This window comes from Pteropus medius, unplaced genomic scaffold, assembly GCF_902729225.1.
Source record: "Pteropus medius unplaced genomic scaffold, Ma_sr-lr_union100, whole genome shotgun sequence".
Lineage (NCBI taxonomy): Eukaryota > Metazoa > Chordata > Mammalia > Chiroptera > Pteropodidae > Pteropus > Pteropus medius.
This window is the reverse complement of record NW_024342473.1, coordinates 19,225,746-19,248,151: the sequence shown is the minus strand read 5'-3', so window position 1 is coordinate 19,248,151 and position 22,406 is coordinate 19,225,746. Positions and strand designations below refer to the sequence as shown.

The 22,406-nt window shown below is 34.1% G+C and overlaps 1 protein-coding gene across 6 annotated transcripts in view; it reads left to right on the top strand.

Annotated features, from left to right (window-relative positions):
- The window catches only part of TCF12 (transcription factor 12), a 292,841-nt gene that overhangs the window by 199,602 nt on the left and 70,833 nt on the right, over positions 1 to 22,406 (top strand). For all 6 annotated transcript variants that reach the window (XM_039865490.1, XM_039865493.1, XM_039865489.1 and 3 more), the window contains 2 exons: positions 17,775 to 17,910; positions 22,242 to 22,294. In XM_039865490.1, the coding sequence (XP_039721424.1) occupies positions 17,775 to 17,910; positions 22,242 to 22,294 (189 nt within the window). The remainder of the gene's footprint in view (positions 1 to 17,774; positions 17,911 to 22,241; positions 22,295 to 22,406) is intronic.

The following is a 22,406-nucleotide window of genomic DNA, read 5'->3' as shown; positions in this document are numbered from 1 at the left end:
ACCAGTCATTCAGTAGCCATCTTTGTTATCAGATTGTTGCAGTATCACAGTATTTGTGTTGACGTAATCCTTATTTTATTTAATAATGGACTCAGAGCACAAGAGTACTGATACTTGCAATCCACATATGTTAAAGAGAAGCCATAAAGTGCTTTCTTCAAGTGAAAAGGTATGTACATATAGGAAAAAACATGGTATATAAAGGGCTTGGTACTATGCATGGTTTCAGGCACTTGGGGTCTTGGAACATATTTCCCACAGATAAAGGGGGACTGTTTTATCTTACTGTATTGTACTCACCCTTCTCTTGGTGACATCATAAAATGCTTATATGTTGAGATGAAGTGAGATCATTGACAGTAGGCAGTGGGACATAATGTTAGGCTACTGTTGACTTTGTGACAGTACATAACAAGCAACTTTGTGGTTGCTTTATAGTCAGCTTGAGATTTTTATCTCACCACTCAGAATGGCACACAATTTAAAATTTATGACTTCTTTATTTCTGGAATTTTCCATTTGGTATTTTCAGACTGGTTGACCATGGAAAAACTGAAACCACAGAAAATGAAACCACAGATAAGGGAGGACTACTATAATGCTGAGAGGAATAGAAAAGATCAAAATAAATGGAGATAGATGCCATGTTCATGAATTAGAAGGCTCAATATCATTTAGATGTTAGTTTTATTAGGCTATAGATTTAATGTGCAGTCCTAATCAGAATTCCAGCAGGTTCTTATTGACATTGACAAGATTATTTAACCCATTTCCCACTTGCCCTGAGAATGCTCACCAGGGGCACTTGTGGCTGCAGCATTTATCCTGAGATAATTTGTGGATTACAGTCTTAACCATACCCCCAAAGTTTGCTATACTTCTCCTATGCTTTCAGAGAATTATATCAAAACAGGACTGATGCAATTGGGATAGCTTGTTTAAACAGAAAACAGATGCCAAATGATCTGGAAAAAAAGGATTACAAAGGGGACAACTGTAGCCAGATTCTGTGGTGAACTTATGGCAGTGAAATGATGTGACAAGAAGGAGGTGACAATGTTGTCAACATTTCACAATAATACTCTGAAATAGACAACAGAAATGGAAAGAAAACTAAGAAGCCATGTGTCATTGTGGATTATAATGAGAATATGGTAGCAGTGTACTCGGCTGATCAGATGCTCGCTTCTTATCCAACTGAGTGCAAAAGGCATAAGTTTTGGTATTGGTATAGGAAATTCTTTTGCCACCTTCTAAACATTACCTTGCCGAACTTCTACAGCCTGTTCAAGAAGGACAGTCCTGAGCACACAATCAGTCATATAAACTTCAGACTGACATTGATTGAAAGAATGCTGGAAAAGCATCACAAGCCAGGGCAGCAGTGTCTTCAAGGTCGTCTGTGCTCTGAGGATGTCATACTCCTTCACCTGTCTGGAAGACATTTCCCCAAGAACATAACACCAACATCAGGAAAACAGAATCCAACTGGTCACTGAAGTTTGCTGCTGGCACAACGACAAGGATGGCAAGAAGATCTGGAGGGAAAGGCGATATTTTTGTGCAGAATATGATGATCTGTTTTATGTTATTCTATGCTTTAAAATTTAGCACACAAAAACAATTATTAAATACCGATCATCATATACATTTCTGTTACATTAGGATTAGAGACAAGTTCTGTTTAGAAATAACTCTAATAACAGTTTTTATATTTTACTTTTACATTGAAAACCAGTCAGATTTGCTTTAGCCTCAAAGAACATGTTTATGTAAATTTAGATTAATGCTGGCAGCGAGCTGTACTTTTTTTTTCTGAACGGGAAATGGGTTACACATTCATTTGAAAAAGTCACAGGGTTAAGAACCAGAAAATTTCAAAAAGAAGAAAGGAGGAAGGACTTATTTTATCTGATTTAAAGACTTAACTGTAAAGCAATACTAATTAAGACAATGTGGTGTTCATAGAAAGATTGACATATATCATGGAGTAGAATAGAGTCTAGAATAGGACCCACACCTATACAGTAAATAATGTTTGAAAGAGCACCCCAGCAATTCAGTGAGAAAAGAAACATTTCTTTAACATACAGTGCTGAAACAACTATATACCAATATGGCAAAAAAAAAAAAAAAAAAAAAAAAAAAAAAAACAAANAAAAATGAAAACTAAAAAATAAAGCTGCTCGGGGAAAAAAATAGATAAAATTTTTGCCACTTCAGGGTAAACAGAAGTTTCTTAAGGAAGACATAGAAAGTATAAAACAAAAGAAAAATTAATAAATTGAACTTTATCAAAATTAAAAACCTGTGTCCAAAAAAGACCTGTGTTCATCAAGAAAATGAAAAGAGAAGCTACAGAACAAGAGAAGGTATTTGCAACATGTATCTGACAAAGGACTTATATGTAGAATACATAATAACCCCTGACAACTAAATAATAATAAAGAAGCAACCCAATTTTTTAAATGGACAGAACACTTAAGCAGACACTTCACAAAAGGAGATATACAAATTGGCAGTCAGCATATTAAAAAAGCTCCACATTACTAGCTATCAGGCACATGAAAATTAAAATCACAGTGACATACTAATACACATGTACCAGAACAGCTACAATTAAAAGATGATACTTGATAGAGGGGCTGTAAAATGGGTACAATGAGTTTAAGAAACTGGCAGTTTCTTATAAAGTTAAATATGCATCTATCGCATGAGTTAGCAGTTTTACTCCCAGATATTTATCCAAGAGAAGTGAAAACATTATTCATAGAAAGCTTTCCTTACGAATATTTGAAGCAGCTTTATTCATTATAGCCTAAAACTGGAACAACTCACAAGCTGATTTTAAAATTTCTTTGGAAATAAAAAGGACCTAAAAACCCAAATCAGTCTTGAAAAGTGAAGAGCAGAGTTGGAGAATTTATTCTACCTGACTTTAAGACCTAGTATAAAACTGTAGTAATTAACCAGCACAGTACTGTCATGATTGAGAAATATGACGTTAGAACAGAGCCCAGACGTACGACCAAGCTTATGTAGTTTGTTTCGTGAAAGGGCTGTGTATGCAAAGCTGTCCTCAAACACCAAAGGTACTAAGAGGCCAAAGAACGAGGTAGACAAGTTCTGCTTATCAATTTAAAGATTATAACAGGAGACTTAGATACAGAAAGCAGTCTTGGGCAGAAGCAAGATAAATGTATCCCTGCAACTTCCACAGTCTGGGAGTCAGTATTTACAAAACATGTATCTGACAAAGCACTGGTATCCCAGTTATAGAAGGAACTCCTATAAGGTAACCCAAGGTTTCTATAGTTTTTCTCTTCATGAAAGGAGATTTAAGTTCTGTGGATGAACACATTTCCAGTCCCTTCTGGACTTGTAATTCTTTGGTCATTTCAGGATCATTTCTAGTTGGTAGTGTGATTACAAGCTTCCACATAAAAGATACCTATGGTATAACTACTACTTTTTCTTTCTATCTTCCCCTTTCTCCTCCAATAAGGCTTTTCTCCTAAGGAGGACAATTTTCCTTAGCCAGTAAGAAATGACAGTTTTAGAATTTGAACTATGTTACTTGATGGAGTGATTTCTGACAGTAAATATAAAGAAAACCCTAAAGGGTTAGACCAATGGAATAATTATCCAGCCTAAGATACCTATAAAAAAAATAAGAAAGTCTTGCTGCTTTAGGGGAGGAAAGTTTTTCTCAATCCCCTTAGGGTCCCTGGCTGGGTTTGAAAGCAAAATGTCATATTAACAGGAGAAAAACATACAAAATATAAGTTTTATGTGACATAGGAGCCTTCATAAGGAACGGAAGGAAACAGCTTATCTACTTTTATGGTAGGTTTGATAAAGAGTGGACAGTTGTGAAGGAATATGATAGATTAAAGAATATGAGATAATTGTAATAAACTAGGGGAAATTTAACAAGGCCTATTTGTCACGATTTTTCTTGGCATCCCTTTGTCTTTGGAGATAAGGATGTTCCTTTCCTCCAGGTATAGGAAGGGCACCTCTCAACATTGAAGGTGTTGTGGCCTGTTTCAGGGAAGAAGGACTGGGGGAATGGGACGACTAGAATCACCTCCTGCTTCTGTGGGTTTCTCAAAATCCTCAGTTTAATATATTCATTAGGCCAATGTATCATATTTTGGGGTGGTATATCCTGAACTGCATCACTGCTTTTACTTTTTAAGTTGGTAAGACAGAAATTTTAAAGCACTTTAAATGATTTCAGTAACCCTAATTGTTTAATATCTAGATGTAGTTTGATTTGAGGTGATTCTTTTACACATTTCTGTAGATTTAAAATAAATGTCCTAAGAAGTATTTGAGATGATTTGTTTTATTTCAAACCCACTTTGAATCAAATAATAGGAGATTTTTGCACTGTTTCATAGGACTAATTTTACAGCTCCGTATCTCACAATGTAGTGTTTTGTTATATTTTACATATTATTGGCCAAATTTTGGCAATTTTAGTGTTCATTTGTAATAAAAAGAATCTCTTTTTCCCTAAGGACTATGGTGCCCTTAATAACTATGGTATTTCAAAGTCACAAAGATAATGTTGCAACTTTCATTTTAAGAAGACCAAATTCTCTTACAATTTAAATGTTTCATCTTTTCTTTCATGCTTCTTTCTTATTAGGTGAAAAATGCAAGGGAAACATCTTAAGGCATTACAGGATTTGCTTAACAAATAAAGAATCGAATCAATATATATTTGTTTGTTTTATCGTGTATAAGGAACTGGACCAAGCAACAAAATAAAAGAATATCAGCCCTCAAGAAACGTACATTCAAGTTGGGGGAGACCAGCCATGTACACACCTAAAATTAACTAAAATGATAAAATGATCCATAGTAAATCTCAGGTAACTAGCACAGATATGTTAGAACTCAGAAGAGAGAAAAATAAATTAATGTGATTTTGAGATTTTGCAAAAAAAGTATAGAACTCCAGGATCTTAGAGAATCGGTAAAATAACAGGAGTAGGGAGGAGGATATCTTGAAGAAAGAGAGCATATGACTAATGAAATAGAGGCAGTAATATTCAACACACTTTGTAGCTGCTTCCTTGATTTTCTTTCACCAAAACTATAAACTTGTGAAGGCAGGGTCACTGGCTATTTGTTTGTTATATTTCACAGGTATCTAGTTGTGTGCCTGACAAATAGAAGGTATCAGTGAACACCTTTTAATGAGTGTATTTTAAATGAAAGTTAAGTGAATGTTTATTCTAAGAATAGTAGCAGTTTAATTTGGCTTGAATGAAATATTTATTAGGGAAACAGTGTGAGATATTCAAATTGTAAGGACGATGCTTGAATGCCTAACCAAAGAGTTTGTATTTTATCCTACCAAAGGGTTTGGGGTTGGACACGCTGTGTGGCATGACAAAAAATACAAGTGTTTATTAGCAGTTAAGCTCTGGTTCAGGACATACAAGAGAATTTATAAATCGGAGACAAGAAAACTATTTGAGATGTTATCGTTGTAGGCCACATATGAAGAACAGTGGGATGGGATGTTATCTTAGTTGTCATATAACAACAGCACATTATGAGTGTTAAAAGATAATTGTTTTAGATGGGTAAAATTATGGCTTTCCTACAGATATAAAAATGAACATGTATATAGATTTTATCAGTGAAGAAATTTGTAAGATATTAGAACCACTTCAAAGGAATATCTAAAAACAGACATAGTCATAGATCAGAATTATGGAAATTAATGTTCAAATGGAGACAAAACTTCTTCCTTTGGAGTAGGGTGGGGGAGGTATTGAGAGTGGGGGAGGGTGGTTCATCCCTTCACAAAATTTTTTACAAGTCTATCGATAAGGATTATTTTGCATTGCTAACAATTAATTATAATTTGTGTGGTTGCAAAATAGCTCCCATAGAATGAGAATCAGATACCTGAAATGATGTGCTCTAGACCCCAGAGGTCAGCAAACTATGGCTGCCAACCAAATATCCCCTCTCCTTTCCTTTTTTTGTTTTGGTAAATGGTTTTATTAGAAAATAACCATGTCCATTCATTGACATTTTGGCTACGGCTCCTTTCTTGCTACAAAGATGGAGTTGAGTAATTATGCTTCACAGAGCTTGGAACGTTTTCTCTCTGATCCTTTACAGAACAGACCATACTCTAGGTAATGCAGAATTTTCCATTGAAGCATAGTTTTTTCCTATATAGATATGTGTTTCTGACAAGAGAATCAAAGGCTTTCATATGGAGCCAGTCATATACTGCCCTGCTGTTTTTCCAAGAAGATTAAAGTTAGTTGTTTTTAAAGAGCAATTTGGATATTTCTTTACACAACAGCAAACCTGATAGTAGGGACTTTTAGCCTTAGGCTGAATTATTATAAACATAATATTTAGAATAAGAAGTTGATACTGTATACCAAATGAATTTCAAAACGGGCATAAGTAAACTAAAACTCATTCAAAGAACTCACAAATAAATAGTAAAATAACTTGCAATTCTAGCACATGGTAAATGATCGAAGGACTGAAGGCTGTTTAATTTTAAAAAGAGAGGACTCCAGTAATATGAGAAGCATCTTCAAATTATTTGAAGCATAATTTGGCTTGTTCTGTAACAAAGGTTAAAACTTTGGACAATGGGTAAGAGTTAAGCAATCCTGATTTTAACTTAATATAAGAATGTTCTCAGAAAATGGAATATTCAGCCATGGTAGATAGTGACTTTCCTCTGACTGGATGTGTTCAAGCAGAGGCTAAGCATTCACTACTGGGATTTTTCTAATAGAGGGATTAGAGCAGCCGTTGTTTGATTGAAATAAAAGACCTTAAAATGTTCTTCTAATTTCATGAGCTCTCAAGTGACAGAATGCTTTCAAAGAGATGCTGATGATCCATCTGAGATTGGAGACTAGAAATTACTGTTAACATTAACCTATATGGTTTTATATGTGTTTTAATTTTTACTCCAGTAGTACTCAGCAAACTAAATGTAGAAGCATAGACAGCAAATATTTGGATTGATATAGTGATCAAGTTTTCAGGCCAATTAGGTAGGTTAATGATAATATAATAATACATAATGGGTATATGTCAGACAGTAGTACCACGCATCGTGCTAAACATCTTACAAACATTTCATTTGGTCCTTGCAATGCTATGAAAAAAGCGTTGTTGTAGTTGCTGCTATTGCTATTACTGTTATTCCTCCTATTTAACAGTTGAGGAACCTGAAGCTTCAGGGATTATATAATTGATTCAAGGTTTCATTTCTCATAAGAGGAGTAGGGATAGGAGAATTGAGATAGTGATGAAATAATGGTTACTACAAGGTCTAGTTTTTGAAGGAAGAAAATGAAGCCATGATTTAACTTTGAGACTGGAAAAGAAAAGGTCAAGATAATTGGATGTCTTGAGGCGAAAGAGCAAGTGCAAAAAGTATTAAGGGGGTGATGGTGCTGTAAAGAAAAATTATGTCAGAGTTGAATGTTGGGCTTAAAATTTTCAGATGTCAAGTGGTTCCCAGTACTGATAGCATCTTTTTGGAGTAGATTATTGGATAATGAATAGAGGATTATTAGAGTCAGGAATATTAAGAAGACTTAACAGTTTTATACTGGATCATTATCAAAGCTAGCCAAGAGATGATTCATTCATGAAGTAGCATGTGAAAGGGTCATGCACAATGGCTGGCACACAGTAGGCAGTCAGAGAATGTTTGAATCTGAGTCCTGTGATCTAGGAAAGAGAGTGCATTAGCAAGAAGAATAAACCATCAGCTGCCTACAGAGTAAACTTCTGGGATTTGTGAGTTGTTTGGAACATAGGTAAAATAAACTTTTTGTTGGGAGGAAAGTCTCATGGGAGTATCAGGTAGAAGGCAATTTAATTTCTTGCTTCTGTTGAAAGGCAGGAGAGAGATTATGCAGGGGTTACTGTGGCAGGGAAAAAGCTTCATTGTTTCTTTGTTTCCTTACTCTCCATAAAATTTGCTAATTATATACTTTTTTTGGTTCTTAGTGTTCTTTGGGAACATTGTTTTCAAAAGTCAGTTAATTCTTTTGAAAACTTATTTCAGGAGAAAAGAGTCTATTAAATCATGACTGGAGGTTAGACACCATCTTTGGGAGGTGGGAATGAAAAAAGAGGTTGACTACAGACTGGATATTACATGATAATAAATTGTTGTCAGTTGTGGAGGAGGGGCATGTAATGAGCTGAGAGATAGCAAAATAAAGGAAGCAGGAGCAGCAGAATGCTGACATTTGTTGAAACTGGGTGAAAAGTACTTGAAGTTTTGTCGTGCTGTTTTTTTATTCTACTTTTGTTTATATTTGAGAATTTCAAAACAAAAAGTTTATTTTTTTAAAGATGTCCAGTATAGAATGTTCAAAATGTATTGTATGCCTAACTATATGCCTACTACTGTCTTTGATTTTGTGTTACTCTTAATTGTATTCTTGAAAATAAAAGGCATTGGGAAGAGGGGGTACTCATTTAATAGATGTGAACACTAGCATCTACTAGGGAAAGGGAGTGGCTTCAAAGTATTAGAACCTCTGCTGAAAATCTTAGGACTATATACCACCATCTCCACAAAGGCAAAAGGGAAATCGCATTTCTTTATCTCCTATCTTTTTAATGTTAAGCACCTCACATAGTTGGCTTCTTTGTATTCATAAAAGAAATGGCTCAAAGGCATGCTAGTAGCTTTGCAGATGACTTTCCGAGGGCCCTATTTAACAAGGAAGTTTCTAAATTCAGACATTCGAAAAACTGACTTAGGAGGAAACATACTTAGAGTGTGCCCCTTACTAACCTCATGAGAGTCTGCCTTTTAGAAATCCCTTATAACCATTTTTGGAAATAGGACTCTCTTTATGGAAGGCAATAAAATACTAAAAGTTATTTTTATTGCATATTTTCCATTATTTAAATACTGGATATATTAAAATGGCTGTTAGCTTGTTGTCCTCATAGTTTTTGAGTTTTTTTTTTTATTTCCAAGACATCTTCCTTTTATTTACCTACGTCCCAAATATCTCTACATAGTATCTTTTCATTGGCTGGTACAGGATTCAGGAGAAAAGTTCAGAGAAAAAAATTAATGAAAAGGAAGTATCAAATGGTAAAATTTCCCTCTGTTGCTGATAAAGATTTGGAAACAAACTGCTAAGATTACCATGTTTTAGTAATTTAATAGTACATAGATAGTTTCTTTTTTTTCTTTTTAAGCCAGAAAGATTGGGCTGATTGCGTTGGCAGGAAACATTTGATGGATGATTGTCATTATCTTCTCAAACCTGCATGACACTTTTAAGTATAGAAAATGATCATTAAATTTTCAAGAGACCATGTTGAGATTATAAGATTTGAGACTTGTAAAAGAATGAGCATAACAGTTGGCTAGTGGTGGTTGGTGTGTTTTTATTGACCTGGGAAAGGAATAGAAGCATCTCAGGTTTTCTTTCACTTTGTTTCTCTGTACATCTCCATTTCTTCACACACACACACATACACCACCACTACCCCCCACCCCCCCGCCACACACACACAAATTAATATCTTGTCCAACGTGTTGGTAATGACTTGAAACTATTCAGGTTGCACAAAGCATTTAATGAAATCTTGTCTTAGACAAAACACTAGAGAGGATCATAATTAATGTCTCATTTTCTGCCAGTTGCTATTGATTACTCATTCAAGATCCCTTTGTTCTCAGAATGATAACAACTGTACTTTACATCACTATCTAATGAGATTCTCAGGATAGAACTCTTTAACAACGAGCTGATAATTGCTAACATATCCCTGGAATTTCAATGTAAATTAATTTGCATGATAAAACAATTATTTCATAAATGTCAGTGTTTTCCAAATTCAGAATTTATTAGTCTGTTTTTAATTATTTGTAGAAAATTAACAGAAAACTGATACATTATTAAAGCCTAACATTTATATTTTGCCGTGAGTTCCCCCTTCACTCTCTGAGATTTTTTATTGTGACTTGGGATGAGAGGCTTCTTTGTCACTCTTCAGTTCCCCTGTCATAGTCTCTGAAACTTCAAGTGGACTTAGGGATAAAATGTACTATGATGTCTCTAAATTAAAAGAATAATTGCAAATATGATAATACTGTTTTTTCCTAAATTTTGCTTTTAGAACAATTTTGTTTCTTCATCTTTCAGTGACAAACATGCTACAGTATAACAGTTTATGTACTCTATCATGATTGTGTTTTATACCTTTCTCTTTAATTAGTACATTCTCATCTCAAAAAGATAAATCTGAGAACAACTGCTTGCTTTTATGTAGTAAAACTACATACCACTTCAGGGGTGTAATATAGGCATGAAATTAAGGAGTTCTGTAGAATATACACAGAGCCGAGGTTCCATCAGTCCATATTAAATATTTTAAATGTTTTGAGATATGTGACTATACCGTTTAGGTACTCTCCATCTTATTTTTCTAGAAAACAAATTAGTGATTAGTTAGTACTTTAAATTTCTAATCATAAAATGAGGCTAATAATTTTGACATAGGGTTAATTAGATTTATATTTATCTTAACTTATGGATATCAAAGTACATGTAGTACAGTGTATGGGCTAAGCCATTTAATGGTAAAAAGCAGTTCATAGGATGCAGCCTATGTTTATCAAGATTTCAAACACTTTCCCTTTTAAGGGTAAAGAATATCCAGATTACAGTGTAATTCTGAATCCTCCTGGCTATCGAGCAGCACCATTTTTATGTAAGATGTTCTGTGTTCCTATTAAATCACATTTACAATACCTTCCAATATATTTAAGAAGTTGCTTTAATAAATGATGTTGGCCAATGATGTTGGCCCACTGCTTTATTTCTCTCCTTTACTTTTTGATCAATATCACCATGACAGCTTATACTGAATAGCCTTTTCAAGTTCACATTTTAGAGTCAGGAATTTTCAAGCACATGAAGAGGGAAAGAGAACTTAAAATTATCACATAGTCTACTAAAGTTCCTTATAAAGAAATGGGAATTTTTATTTACTGGCTAGAAGTTTGTCATATGTAATTCAAAATAAAACTTACTTGCTGTCGATTTTATTACAATAATCTTGGCTATATTAGTGTTTTAGGGATAACCCTTCATTGATTATTCTTCAGTAATTAGATATATTTTTCACAGATGAGCTTTTTGATGACTATAAAAAAAGATTCTTTTCTAAGCATGTGATAAGAAATGTAGTGCTATGTTTCAGAATTCTAATTTTGCCTTGAATAAGACAGCCAGAATAAAACTGCTTTGCCTAGTTCTGTATCCTCTGGGATGCTTTTTTATTCTTTCTGCCTGAGATACCTCCAGGACAAGATCAGTGGTAATCAATAATGTTTCTCATTTGTTTTATGCAGGCAGAAAAATCAATAATGTGAGCTATGTAATTTTATTTTAAGCAAGAAATTAGTATATTATGTGTGCTTTAGTGTTACCAAAATGTTTGAAGAATCAAAGGAAAAATATATGAATTTGTTAGTGGTAGAATATCAAAATGTTAGGCTTATATAGTTTAGCCCTTGATTTTTTAGTCGTATTCTCCATTAGTTTCATGACTATTATTTCCTAGAATATCAAGTCTTTGTGGAGAAAACCTTGTGTTAAACTCCTTTTGCATTTCTTATAGGACTGAATGGTTTATTTTAGTTAACAGGATAAAAATATCATCTTGTGTTCTCAAAAAGAAACAATTCCTTTTACTTTGCCTAATCTATAGCTCATTATATGAATAAAATAGGGAGGAATGGTTATTTATTGGGACAGCTGAATGAAGAACAGCTTCTGCATTTTTTCTACATTAACATTCACTATAGAAAGAAGACAAGAAGATATTTCCTAACCACATCTCCACATTTGTTTATATTAAGGAAAAGTTTCAGCAACATTAAAATTGGTAACAAGTAAACTTTTTTTCCTAAAAAATCTTGTTGTTCTTATGCATATGTTCAAAATCTAGCAGTATGTGTCCTATAGGTAACTCAGCTTTAGGATTATAATCCACAAATTCATGTACAGTTAGTTAACAATCTTATAAATGATAATTGGGTTCCTAGACTATTGTAGAAGTTTTGGTGTATTGAGCGGAAAGAGCCTCTGAAACAGACCTAGATTCAAATTAGGGTTCTACTACTTGCTATCTGCATAAGATAAAATCCATATAATAATTGAGATTGCCGTAAACATTAACTGAGATAATACATTTGAAAGTGTACTAGTGGGTCCTTGATATTTATTCTGCGTTTCTCCAACTTTTTATTTTGAAAAATTACAAATCCGTGGAAGAGGTATAAGGATAGTACAGTGAGCATCTGTGTGTTCATTAACTAAGTTTCATTAACATTTTACCACATTTGTACATACATTCCTTTTCTTTGACTCAGTATGTGTTTATATATGTTTATGTGCTATATATGTGGATTTATACACACAAATATACACTTGCTGAGTCATTTTAAGGAATAAGTTGGCATTTTTCAATTTATTCTTGATTTAGATTGAAACAGTTTGAATCTGCCACACTACTCTTTGGATTTAGCCTCTAACTGTCAACCCTCTCTCTAGGAGACTATATTCTCTTTCCTATTTCTAGTTTTGGTGTATTGAGCGGAAAGAGCCTATATTGTAGTCATTGGGAGTTGTAACTTAACCAGCTTTGATTCAGTGCACACAAGGTCTCCTTACTTAGGACAAAGATTTTGTGCCCAGGAAACAGAATTTAAAATGACATTCATCTTATTTTCATTCTTCTGTGATACTTAGAATGTGGTCATCTATGGGAAAAGAAAAAATGAAATTGAGGGTTTTTTTGTTTTGTTTTCTAGGGCCTAAGTTATACTCACTTTTACTTAAGCCTTATTTACTTCTCCCAGCAGTGCTGTGAGCTAATTAGTAATATACCCATTAATAAAAAAGGAAACAGACACATTAATGTTAGATAATTTGCCCAGAAGCATACAATCAAGATTTGAACTCAGGGTAGTTAACTCCAAAGCCCATACTGTTTCCAGGACATCAAAGTTTTTGTAAATATTTATCTACTTTTAGAAATATAAGAAATGTGCTTTCCTGTTCACAATTTAGATTATTTGATGTCTCTATTAGTCTTTATTATGACTATTATTTGACTTCTTTGAAGAAATAATGTGCCGGCTACATTTTATTCATCTGAAAGTTTATCTTATAACTTAAGCAGACACACTTCTTCACCATCATCAAAATTCAGTCCTTTGTTCTTCCACTAAAGTATTACATAAGGGATTCATAAACATTTCTTAAAAGAGCCAAGTAGTAAATATTTTAGGCTTTGCAGAGACCTTACATTCTTTTTTGCAACTACTCAACTCTTCTATTGTAGCATGAAAACACCCATAGCTAATACATAAATTAATGGGCGAGACTATCTTCCAATAAAAATATTTTCAAAAACAGGCCCAATTTGACCTGCAGACCATGGTTTGTTGACTCCAAGTATAAATTATCATGTTATATACCCATTAGAATTTATATGCCAAGGAAATGTCGTAAGGAGCACTGTTAAGAGACATGAATGCTCAGTTCCTCTCATATATTTGTTTATATGTGTACAATGACCAGTTTCATATGTGCCTTCTACATGAAGAAAAGCAGATAAAGTAATAAATATAGCAGGTGCCTCAAAACATGGTATCTTGACAGTCAGTTTTGCAATGAACAGGGAACATCCTAAAAGACTAATGTTTAAGAGAAAATTTCAAGTTACATGACCTCTGCCATCAAAAATGTGGTAATAATATGTTCCATCTAGCATAGTAAGAGCCATATTCTGATCACTGTTTGAAGAATTTTGAATATGCCTAGCATGGTCAAAAAAGAAAGAAAAATATAAAACATGTGTGACAATGGAAATTTTAGTGTAATGTATGCGAGTATTACCCTGATAGAAAGACAGAGATATCAGAGGAAAAGGGAAACTACAGAACAATATCCTTTTTGTAAATTAATGTAAAAATATTCTACAAAATACTAGCAACCTAAATCCAGCAGTATATTAAAAGGATTATACACCATGACCAGGTGGGTTTTACCTCAGGAATGCAAGGGTAGTTCAACATGAGAATCAGCCATTATAATTCATTAATAGAATGGAGGGATCACGTGATCATCTCTGCAGAAAAAGCGTTTGAAGAAATCCAATACTTTTTTATGATAACACTTAACAAATTAGTAACAGGAGGGAACTTTCTCAACTTGATAAATGTCATTTATGAAAACCCACAACTAATATCATGCTCAGTGGTAAAATCATGAAAGCCTTTCCCCTTAAGATCAAGAACAAGACAAGACTGTCTACCTTCAGCAGTTACATTAAACATTTTACTGGAAGTTTTAAGCAGACACTTAGACAACAAAATGAAATAAAAAGCATCCAAAATGGAAAAGAAGAAGTAAAACTAACCCTGTTTGCAGATGATACAGTTTCATATATAGGAAATCCACAATAAAACTATTAGAGCTAATAAATGAATTTAGCAACATTACAATATTCAAGATCAACACAAAAATTAGTTATATTTTTATACATTAATAATGAACAGACCAAAAATAAAGTTAAGAAAACAACTTCATTTACAATAGCACCAAGACGGATAAAATACCTATTGATAAATTTAACTACAAGGTATAAGACTTATACACTGGAAACTACAAAGCACTGTCAAAAGAAATTAAAGACCTGTATAAATGGAAAACTATTCAGTGTTCATTGATTGGAAAACTCAATGTCGTTAAGATGGCAGTACTCCCCAAATCAATCTACAGATTTAGTGTAATCTCTGTCGAAATTCCAGTGGCTTTTTTTTTTTTTGGCAGAATTGGAAAACCTGATCCTCAAATTTATATGTATTTTCAAGGAACCCCAAAGAGACAGAACAATACTGGAAAAGAATAAAGTTGGAATACTCATACTTTCCGATTTCAAAACTTACTACAAAGCTACAGTATTCAAAATAGTATGGAACTGGCATAAAGTAAACATATAGACCAATTGGATAGAATTGAGAGTTCAGACATAAACCTGAATATCTCTGACCAACTGATTTTCAACAAAGATTCCAATGCCAAGACCACTAAATAAACAAACCATGTTAGGACAACTGAGGTATCACCATACAAAAGAATGAAGTTGGACCCCTACCTCATACCATATGTATTCAAAGGGGATTGGTGATCTACGTAAAGAACAAAAACTATAAACTCTTAAAAGAAAATGTTGGGGTAAATCTTCATTACCTTGGATTTGGCAATGAATTCTAAGATATGCAAAAGCACGAGGAACAAAAGAAAAATATAAAAATTAGACTTCATCAAAATTAAAAACTTTGGGGCATGAAAAGGCATCAAGAAGTGAAGAGACAACCTACAAATGAGAGAAAATATTTGCAAATCATATGTCTCATAAGGTTCTAGTATTCAAAGCATAACATACAAGAACTCTACAATACACAGCAGAAAGACAACCCAATTTGAAAATGGGCAAAAGACTTGAATAGACGTTTTTCCAAAGAAGACATACAAAGGGCCATCAAGCCCATGAAGAGATGTTCGATATCATTAGTCATTAGAGAAATGCAGAAAAATGCCACAATAAGGTACCACTTCACACCCATGAGGATGGCTATAATTTTTTTTTTAAGTGACAAGCATTAGCAATGACATACAGAAGTTAGAACCCTCATACATCGCTGGTGAGAATGTAAAATCGGTGCAGCCACTGTGGAAAACAGTTTTGCAGTTTCTCAAAAGGTTAAAAATAAAATTACCACTTGACCCAGCAATTCTACTCCAAAGTATATACCTAAAAGAATTGAAAACAGGTATCCAAATACTTGTATTCGAATGTTCATAGCAACACTATTCATAGTAGTCCAAAGCTGGAGACAATCAAAATGCCCCATCAATGAATGAATGGATAAACAAACTGTAGTGTGTCCACATAATGGAATATTATTCAGCCCTAAAAAGGAATGAAGTATTGACATATGCTACAACATGAGCTTCGAAAACATTATGATAAGTGAAAGTAGGCAGACACAAAATATCATATATTTTATGATTCCATTTTTATGAAGTATTCAGAATAGGTAAAGCCATAGAGGCAGAAGCAGATTAGTGATTGCCAGAGGCTAAAGGAGGGGAGAAGTAGAAGTGACTTTAATGAGTATGGGGTTTTCTTTCGAGGTGATGAAAATATTTTGGAACTAGGTCGTGATAGTTGTACAACGTTGTGAATATACTAAATGTCATTTATTGGAAACTTTTAAATGGTTAATTTTGTGTTATGTGAATTTCACCTCAGTGTTTTTAAGCTGAAACCTAAAAATTATTTAAGCATCATTAAGTAGTATGATAAACTAAAATAAGAATTTTTTTTGATTATCAGAATGGAGGCAGGGCCAAGGCTACCATGACTGCTGTTATAAAGGTCTACCGATTCTTTCTGACCAGAGCTGAGTTTTATTTCTTAGTACTTTCATGATACTCAGTGGCTGAAAGAACAACTACTAAAGGTATGGTGATAGCAGTAAGAGCTATTAAAATGTCATAGAAGGATAGTAAACGTATCAGAGGAATCAGCTCTTTTCACTTGAGAGCATCCTCTCAAGTATATCCAATACCCTTCCCAGTTGAGGTCTTTTTCCATCACCTACTAAAAAGCTTGGAACCAAATTCTGGCAAATTAATTTCATTGTTTTATAATAGATCACTGGGTTAGCGGGTCAGGGCTGCTGAATCTCTGAATTTCAGTGAAGCACTGACACATTCTCATGATGTCACTGTAGCATGCTTTAGGTTTCTCTCCTCAGCCTGTCATCCTGATTTTTTTATCACATTTTTTATGCCTGTATACTAGAAGGCTAGCAAATGCATTGGTTGACAGACTCATAATCTAAAAAAGACAGGAATGGATGATTATTATGAATCAAATATAACAAGATGAATTTTGTCAGAGATAAACGTTAAGTCTTGTACTCGGGACCAAAAAACACAAACTGGACAAGGATACCATTGGAGGAACATGACTTAATTGCAGCATATGCAATAAAGAGTAACAGAGTATGATCACTCTTAACTTCTCAATGTGAGCAAGCACAAATGCATTGTTTAAATGTAGTCTTGAAAACTACTTTGTATAATCTGGTGCATTGACCTCTATTCCATTTTACAAGAGACTTTGATAAACTGAAAATAAATTCAAAGATTTGTGTCAGGGATGTTGAGGAGGACATTCAAACTCATGTCATGAGACACAATTGAAGAAAACAGGAATGACTAGTCTTAAAAATATTGGCGCTCTTCAAACAATGAGAGCTATCCAAAAAGGAAAAGAAAAAGAGCAGAATTGAATGCCTCATGTGGTCATGAAAGCAGTCAAGCAAAGACTAGGTGGCTGTTTTTCAAAAATACTCATGATTATTAAAGGATGGAACTCCAAGTGACTAAAGTGTCTTTCAACCTTTAGTTTGTACAGATCTGCATAATTACTAGAAAGCAAGCAACATAAAGATGGAGCAAAAGAAAATATAGGCTTAAACCAGTGGTATGATGATAGAACTCAAAAAAGTACTTATTGAAATGCTTCCTAAATGCAAAGCATTTTCGAAGGTACTATAAATAATTCAGAAGTGATGAAATTTTCAGGTTTAGATCATTATCAGTGGGAAGATAACTTGTTTCCTTGGCCTTGTTTTATAGTCTAGCCTCCTGAGACAAGATCTAGGGCTTGGAAGCCCAGCACAGCTGTCTTCTTCAGGAAAACCTGGGACACCATACTACTCATTCTCTGCCACAAGTTCCAGGAGAAGACCACTCCATGACTCTGCAGCACTTGGTAAGTGTATCACGTGACAAATCCCATCCTACAAATGTTTCTCTCCTACCTTTAGTCTCTTCTTCTGGCTGTACTTTTAATTAGAAGAAATTTGGTTTATTGGATATCATGTTGATATTGGGGCTTATTTGCATAAAATAATATATCAGGTATTTACTGTCGGAAACCAGCCGACCAAGTCAAACCAGGTACCTGAATGGGGGAGCGGGGACTGAGAAAAAAGAGAAGACAGACAGGGTGCAGGAGGGAGAACAGATCTCACAACTGTCTCTCCAAGTTTATTTCTTATGCTCCTTTTATACATAATTTGTTCCTTTGTATATCCCAAAATAACATAATAAGATCGAGATACAATCGACACTCCCTTCGACACTCCCTTCGACAATCCCTTCGACACTCCCTTCGACTATTCTTAATCTTCTTCCTGGAATTCCACAGAACCAGCCTTTTTCTTTTTTATGCAAGCAGGCCTCCCGAAATAATCTACTCTTTTGAATTTGGGGAGCTTTAGCTCCCTACAATTTACTAAACAATCAATTTAATACTCTTGTTTGGTCATCAGAGTAAGAACTAAATAGGGAAAAACAGGACTTAAAAATAGGACTAGTTTTTCCTCTTAAAAAATGTTATATGCTCATATTAACACCTTTTTTTTTTACTAAAATGGATAAAATGCTGAACAGTTTATAAAGTGGTTTTATGTACATTCTCATCTCATCAGTACAACAACCCTGAAGTGGATATAATACTAGATTTAACATAAAACTGAAGCTCAAAAGAGGACATATTCATATAATTAGTGGGTGGTTTACACAGGATAAAATTTAAGATTTTTTGACTCCATGTCCAGTGTTCTTTGCATATTAATTGTTTCTACTCCCCACTTTTAAAAAAATTGATGTAAAATTAACATAACAAAATTAATCATATTAAAGTATACAATTCAGTGATATTTAGTATATTCACAATGCTGTGCAACCATCATCTCTGTCTAGTTCCAAAATATCACCTCGAAAGGAAACTCAGCACCTGTTAAGCATTCAGCCCTCATTTCTTTTACACGTCGCCTAACCAGGTTAGCCTATTTTGTGTTGCTACTTAGTGTAAGTTTCAGGTGTACTCTCACACCTTATCCAGGCACTGTTTAAATGTGGGAATTTGTGGTGATTCCTACCAAAGAATCTTTTATACAGGAAAATTGAAGTTGTAAAGCATGTTTATATTAAGAATAGGCCAGCTTCTAAAATAAATCCACCAAAAGAAAATATATTCATTCCACAAATATTTGTCGACTGCCTCCAATTTATATATCTATTCTGTCAAACATTTTTTGGTGAAATATCCCTAGTTTCTGGGTCTAGAATATGCTTGAGGATGACAAAGTGCACAATGGTGAATTATCCTGTTCAGCAGAGAACTCTCATTAGATGTGCCTGCCTCTCAGTATTATGGGTGATTTAGTATATGTACCGTTAGAATGAGCCCAGATGGTGTAAGCTAGTAAACTTTTTGTTATTTAAAAAATGATAAATTGTAAAGTGTCTCTTCTCTGTCTCTCCTTTTGCTTCCCTCTAAACGAGTTAGTCAAGATAGGAGCATTCATTTGAGTCTAGACATGTTAATATTTTAGAAAATATTTTGTTCGTATGTTATATGAGTATATATTGTGACAAAAAGCAGTACTGTAGACCAGTGTACTATTACTAAAAGTTCAGGAAGAAAATGAACTATTGAAATAACTGGGTTGGGGGTAGATTTCGTAAAACCTCAAACTTTCCAGAAATTAATGTCACTCATTTTTATTTTGATTATGATGATGTTAGATACTGTTCATTGTCTCTTCCATGCCAGGTACTGTGCTGTACGTACTACGTCTTTACAAAAACTCTATATAGTAAACTCATGTTACAAATGAGGAACCAAGACCCAGGAAGCTAAGTAACTTGGTATCCAGGGAGGCCCACTCATGTCCTGTGTGGATATCATTTAGTGGATTATTATTCTATTCTATTCTTTATTGTTATTTCTCAGTCTTAGCCACTCTTTGTTGGCATTGCAGTTATTCATAAAAGCTTAGAGCTGAAAGGACCTCAGAGATCATCTATACCAATCTGAGCATCTTCTCAAGTTATTTAGATGCTTTAAGCAGTCAGCATTCTGCAAAACAATATCTATCCAATTTATAATCATTTTGCCAGGTTTTAATATAAGCCTAATAATAATGGCTAAAATTTATTAAGTGTCACTCTCTGTAGGCACTTCCTTGAGCATCTTTCATGTATTATCTTTATCACTCCAGGAGGTGTTATCCCCTTTTTCCACCTTAGGTAGCTGAAGCTCAAAGAGGTGACTTGCCCAGGCTCATAGCTGCTGTATGATGAAGCTGAAATTCAAATCCAAACAGCTTACTCTCTTAACTATTATACTTTTCATCCTCCCAAAAGTGAACTGTGAATTCCAAATTCATGATTTTAAATTTGACATTATGGGGGGTGGCTCCATAGTGTAGTAGTTAGCACGTCTGCTTTACATACAGAAGGTTCTAGGTTCGCGCCCCAGGTGGAGCCATGGACCATACCCTGGGTGCACCAGGCCCCTGGTGCGTGCTGTGAGCACATGGGAGGAGATGCCTCGCCTTCAGAGACCCAGTTCATGAAGGGGAAATGGCAACATCTTGTTGGTCAGGGGTGGAAGTGGGGGTCGGGGTATTAAAGAGCGGGGAAGAAATAAATAAACAAACAAACAAATAAATAAATAGCTTACTTTGACATTATGTATGCAGTTGTATAGTAGCAGCTAATGGTGAAAGAAAATTTCCTATTTAGCTGGCAGGGGAAAACTGTCCTAAATAGCAGCATCGTTTACTAGTAATTAACATATAATAGAGTGATGGGCTCCAGACTAATAGGCACAGTTCATTTGACTGTCTTGAAATAGAGTGTGACTTTTTCTCAAGGAATGCTGTTGTGAGTTGGGTTCTAGAAAAGCTTCACAAAGAACAAAAATTTTGTAAGTTTCATAAATATAGAGTGTGCCAGATGTTGTTTATCTTTGGCATTTTTGTTCAAGGATATTTAGGCTGCCCGTTGGGGTAGTGACTTAGATGCTAATGAATGCTTTTTCTCTTTTTGATTGTATAAAATTTTCCACATACTACCTATGAAGTTGCTTTGTTAGCTTTGTACCCTCCTGGGATATTTACTGCAAAGATTCCCACTCTCAATTTAAATGGGTTTCATTCTTTTTTAAACAACTTCATGTCTTATTGTGTCATATCATTTATGACCCAGGAAAATACCATACTAGTTTAATTCCCATATTTACAGTTTTCAAAAAACACTGTACTTTACAGCAGACTTGTTACGTGTTCTCTCATCTTAATAGTGAACCCCTCTGAAAAATCCTGAATTTGATCCATTATTTGTGAAATACTGGAAAGTTGTACTTATCACCTTTTTAAAAAATATAAATAAGGACAAGTTTAAAATTTAAAATTTTACAGATAAATAAAATTAAAATACCAAGTGAGCTGGTTGGGCATATGAAAATACTCATATTCTCATACTAATAAATCATTTATGTCTTAGAAACATAAAATACTTGATGTAATTATTTCTTGGAAATAAACATAAATATCCAAGGATAAATTGCACAGTAAGTAGTGCTGAAGTTGCAGTAGTAACCACAAATTAAGGTGAATGCTCTTAAAGAGTACTGGATGGCATTATATATGACAGTAGTTTATAAAGTTAATAGTTTATGTAGCATATCTCTGACATTATTATAACCTTAATTTTTCATTTATTAAATTTTATTTCAAATTTTTAACATAATAAGGATAGCATAGCATTAGCTTTTAGCCTGTTTAGTATGCTTTTAAACCAACTTCTCAATGTGATCACTAAATTTGTGTCTCTGTTAAGGAGTCATATTATGAAAATGACCTGTTGTACCAAATGCCCTTCTGCAAATTAAAGTGAGATAAATGATGTAAAGTGCCTAGTGTGGAGCCTAGCACATAATAGGCACTTAAAAAATGTTAATTCTCTTTCCTCATGTGTGCTTATTGGTTTGTTATTTCCTTTCTTACTTTGTTTGCTGTCATTTTCCCAAACTCAAGTGATATTTATTTCAGAATATATCACTTCATTAGGAAAATTTGTTTTGCACTTGAACCAGTTGGAATGAGGCCCCCGTCCCTATATTCACTTGTTTACTCCTAAAAATTGGAAAACAAGAAAGACAGTAGGAGGAAAATTATTTCCTGTTCATTCAAAGTCTGATCTGCTCTAATATAAATGCTAACGAAATATACTGTTTTCCATGTGCAGATCCTTTGCAAGCAAAGAAAGTCAGAAAGGTGCCTCCTGGTTTGCCTTCTTCTGTAAGTACCATTTTTTTCACTTTGTGATAAACTGATTTTAAACGGTCCATATTTGCTGGCTATAAGGATATATTCTATTAGTGTCAGTAAGCACACTTCACGTAGTAACTGT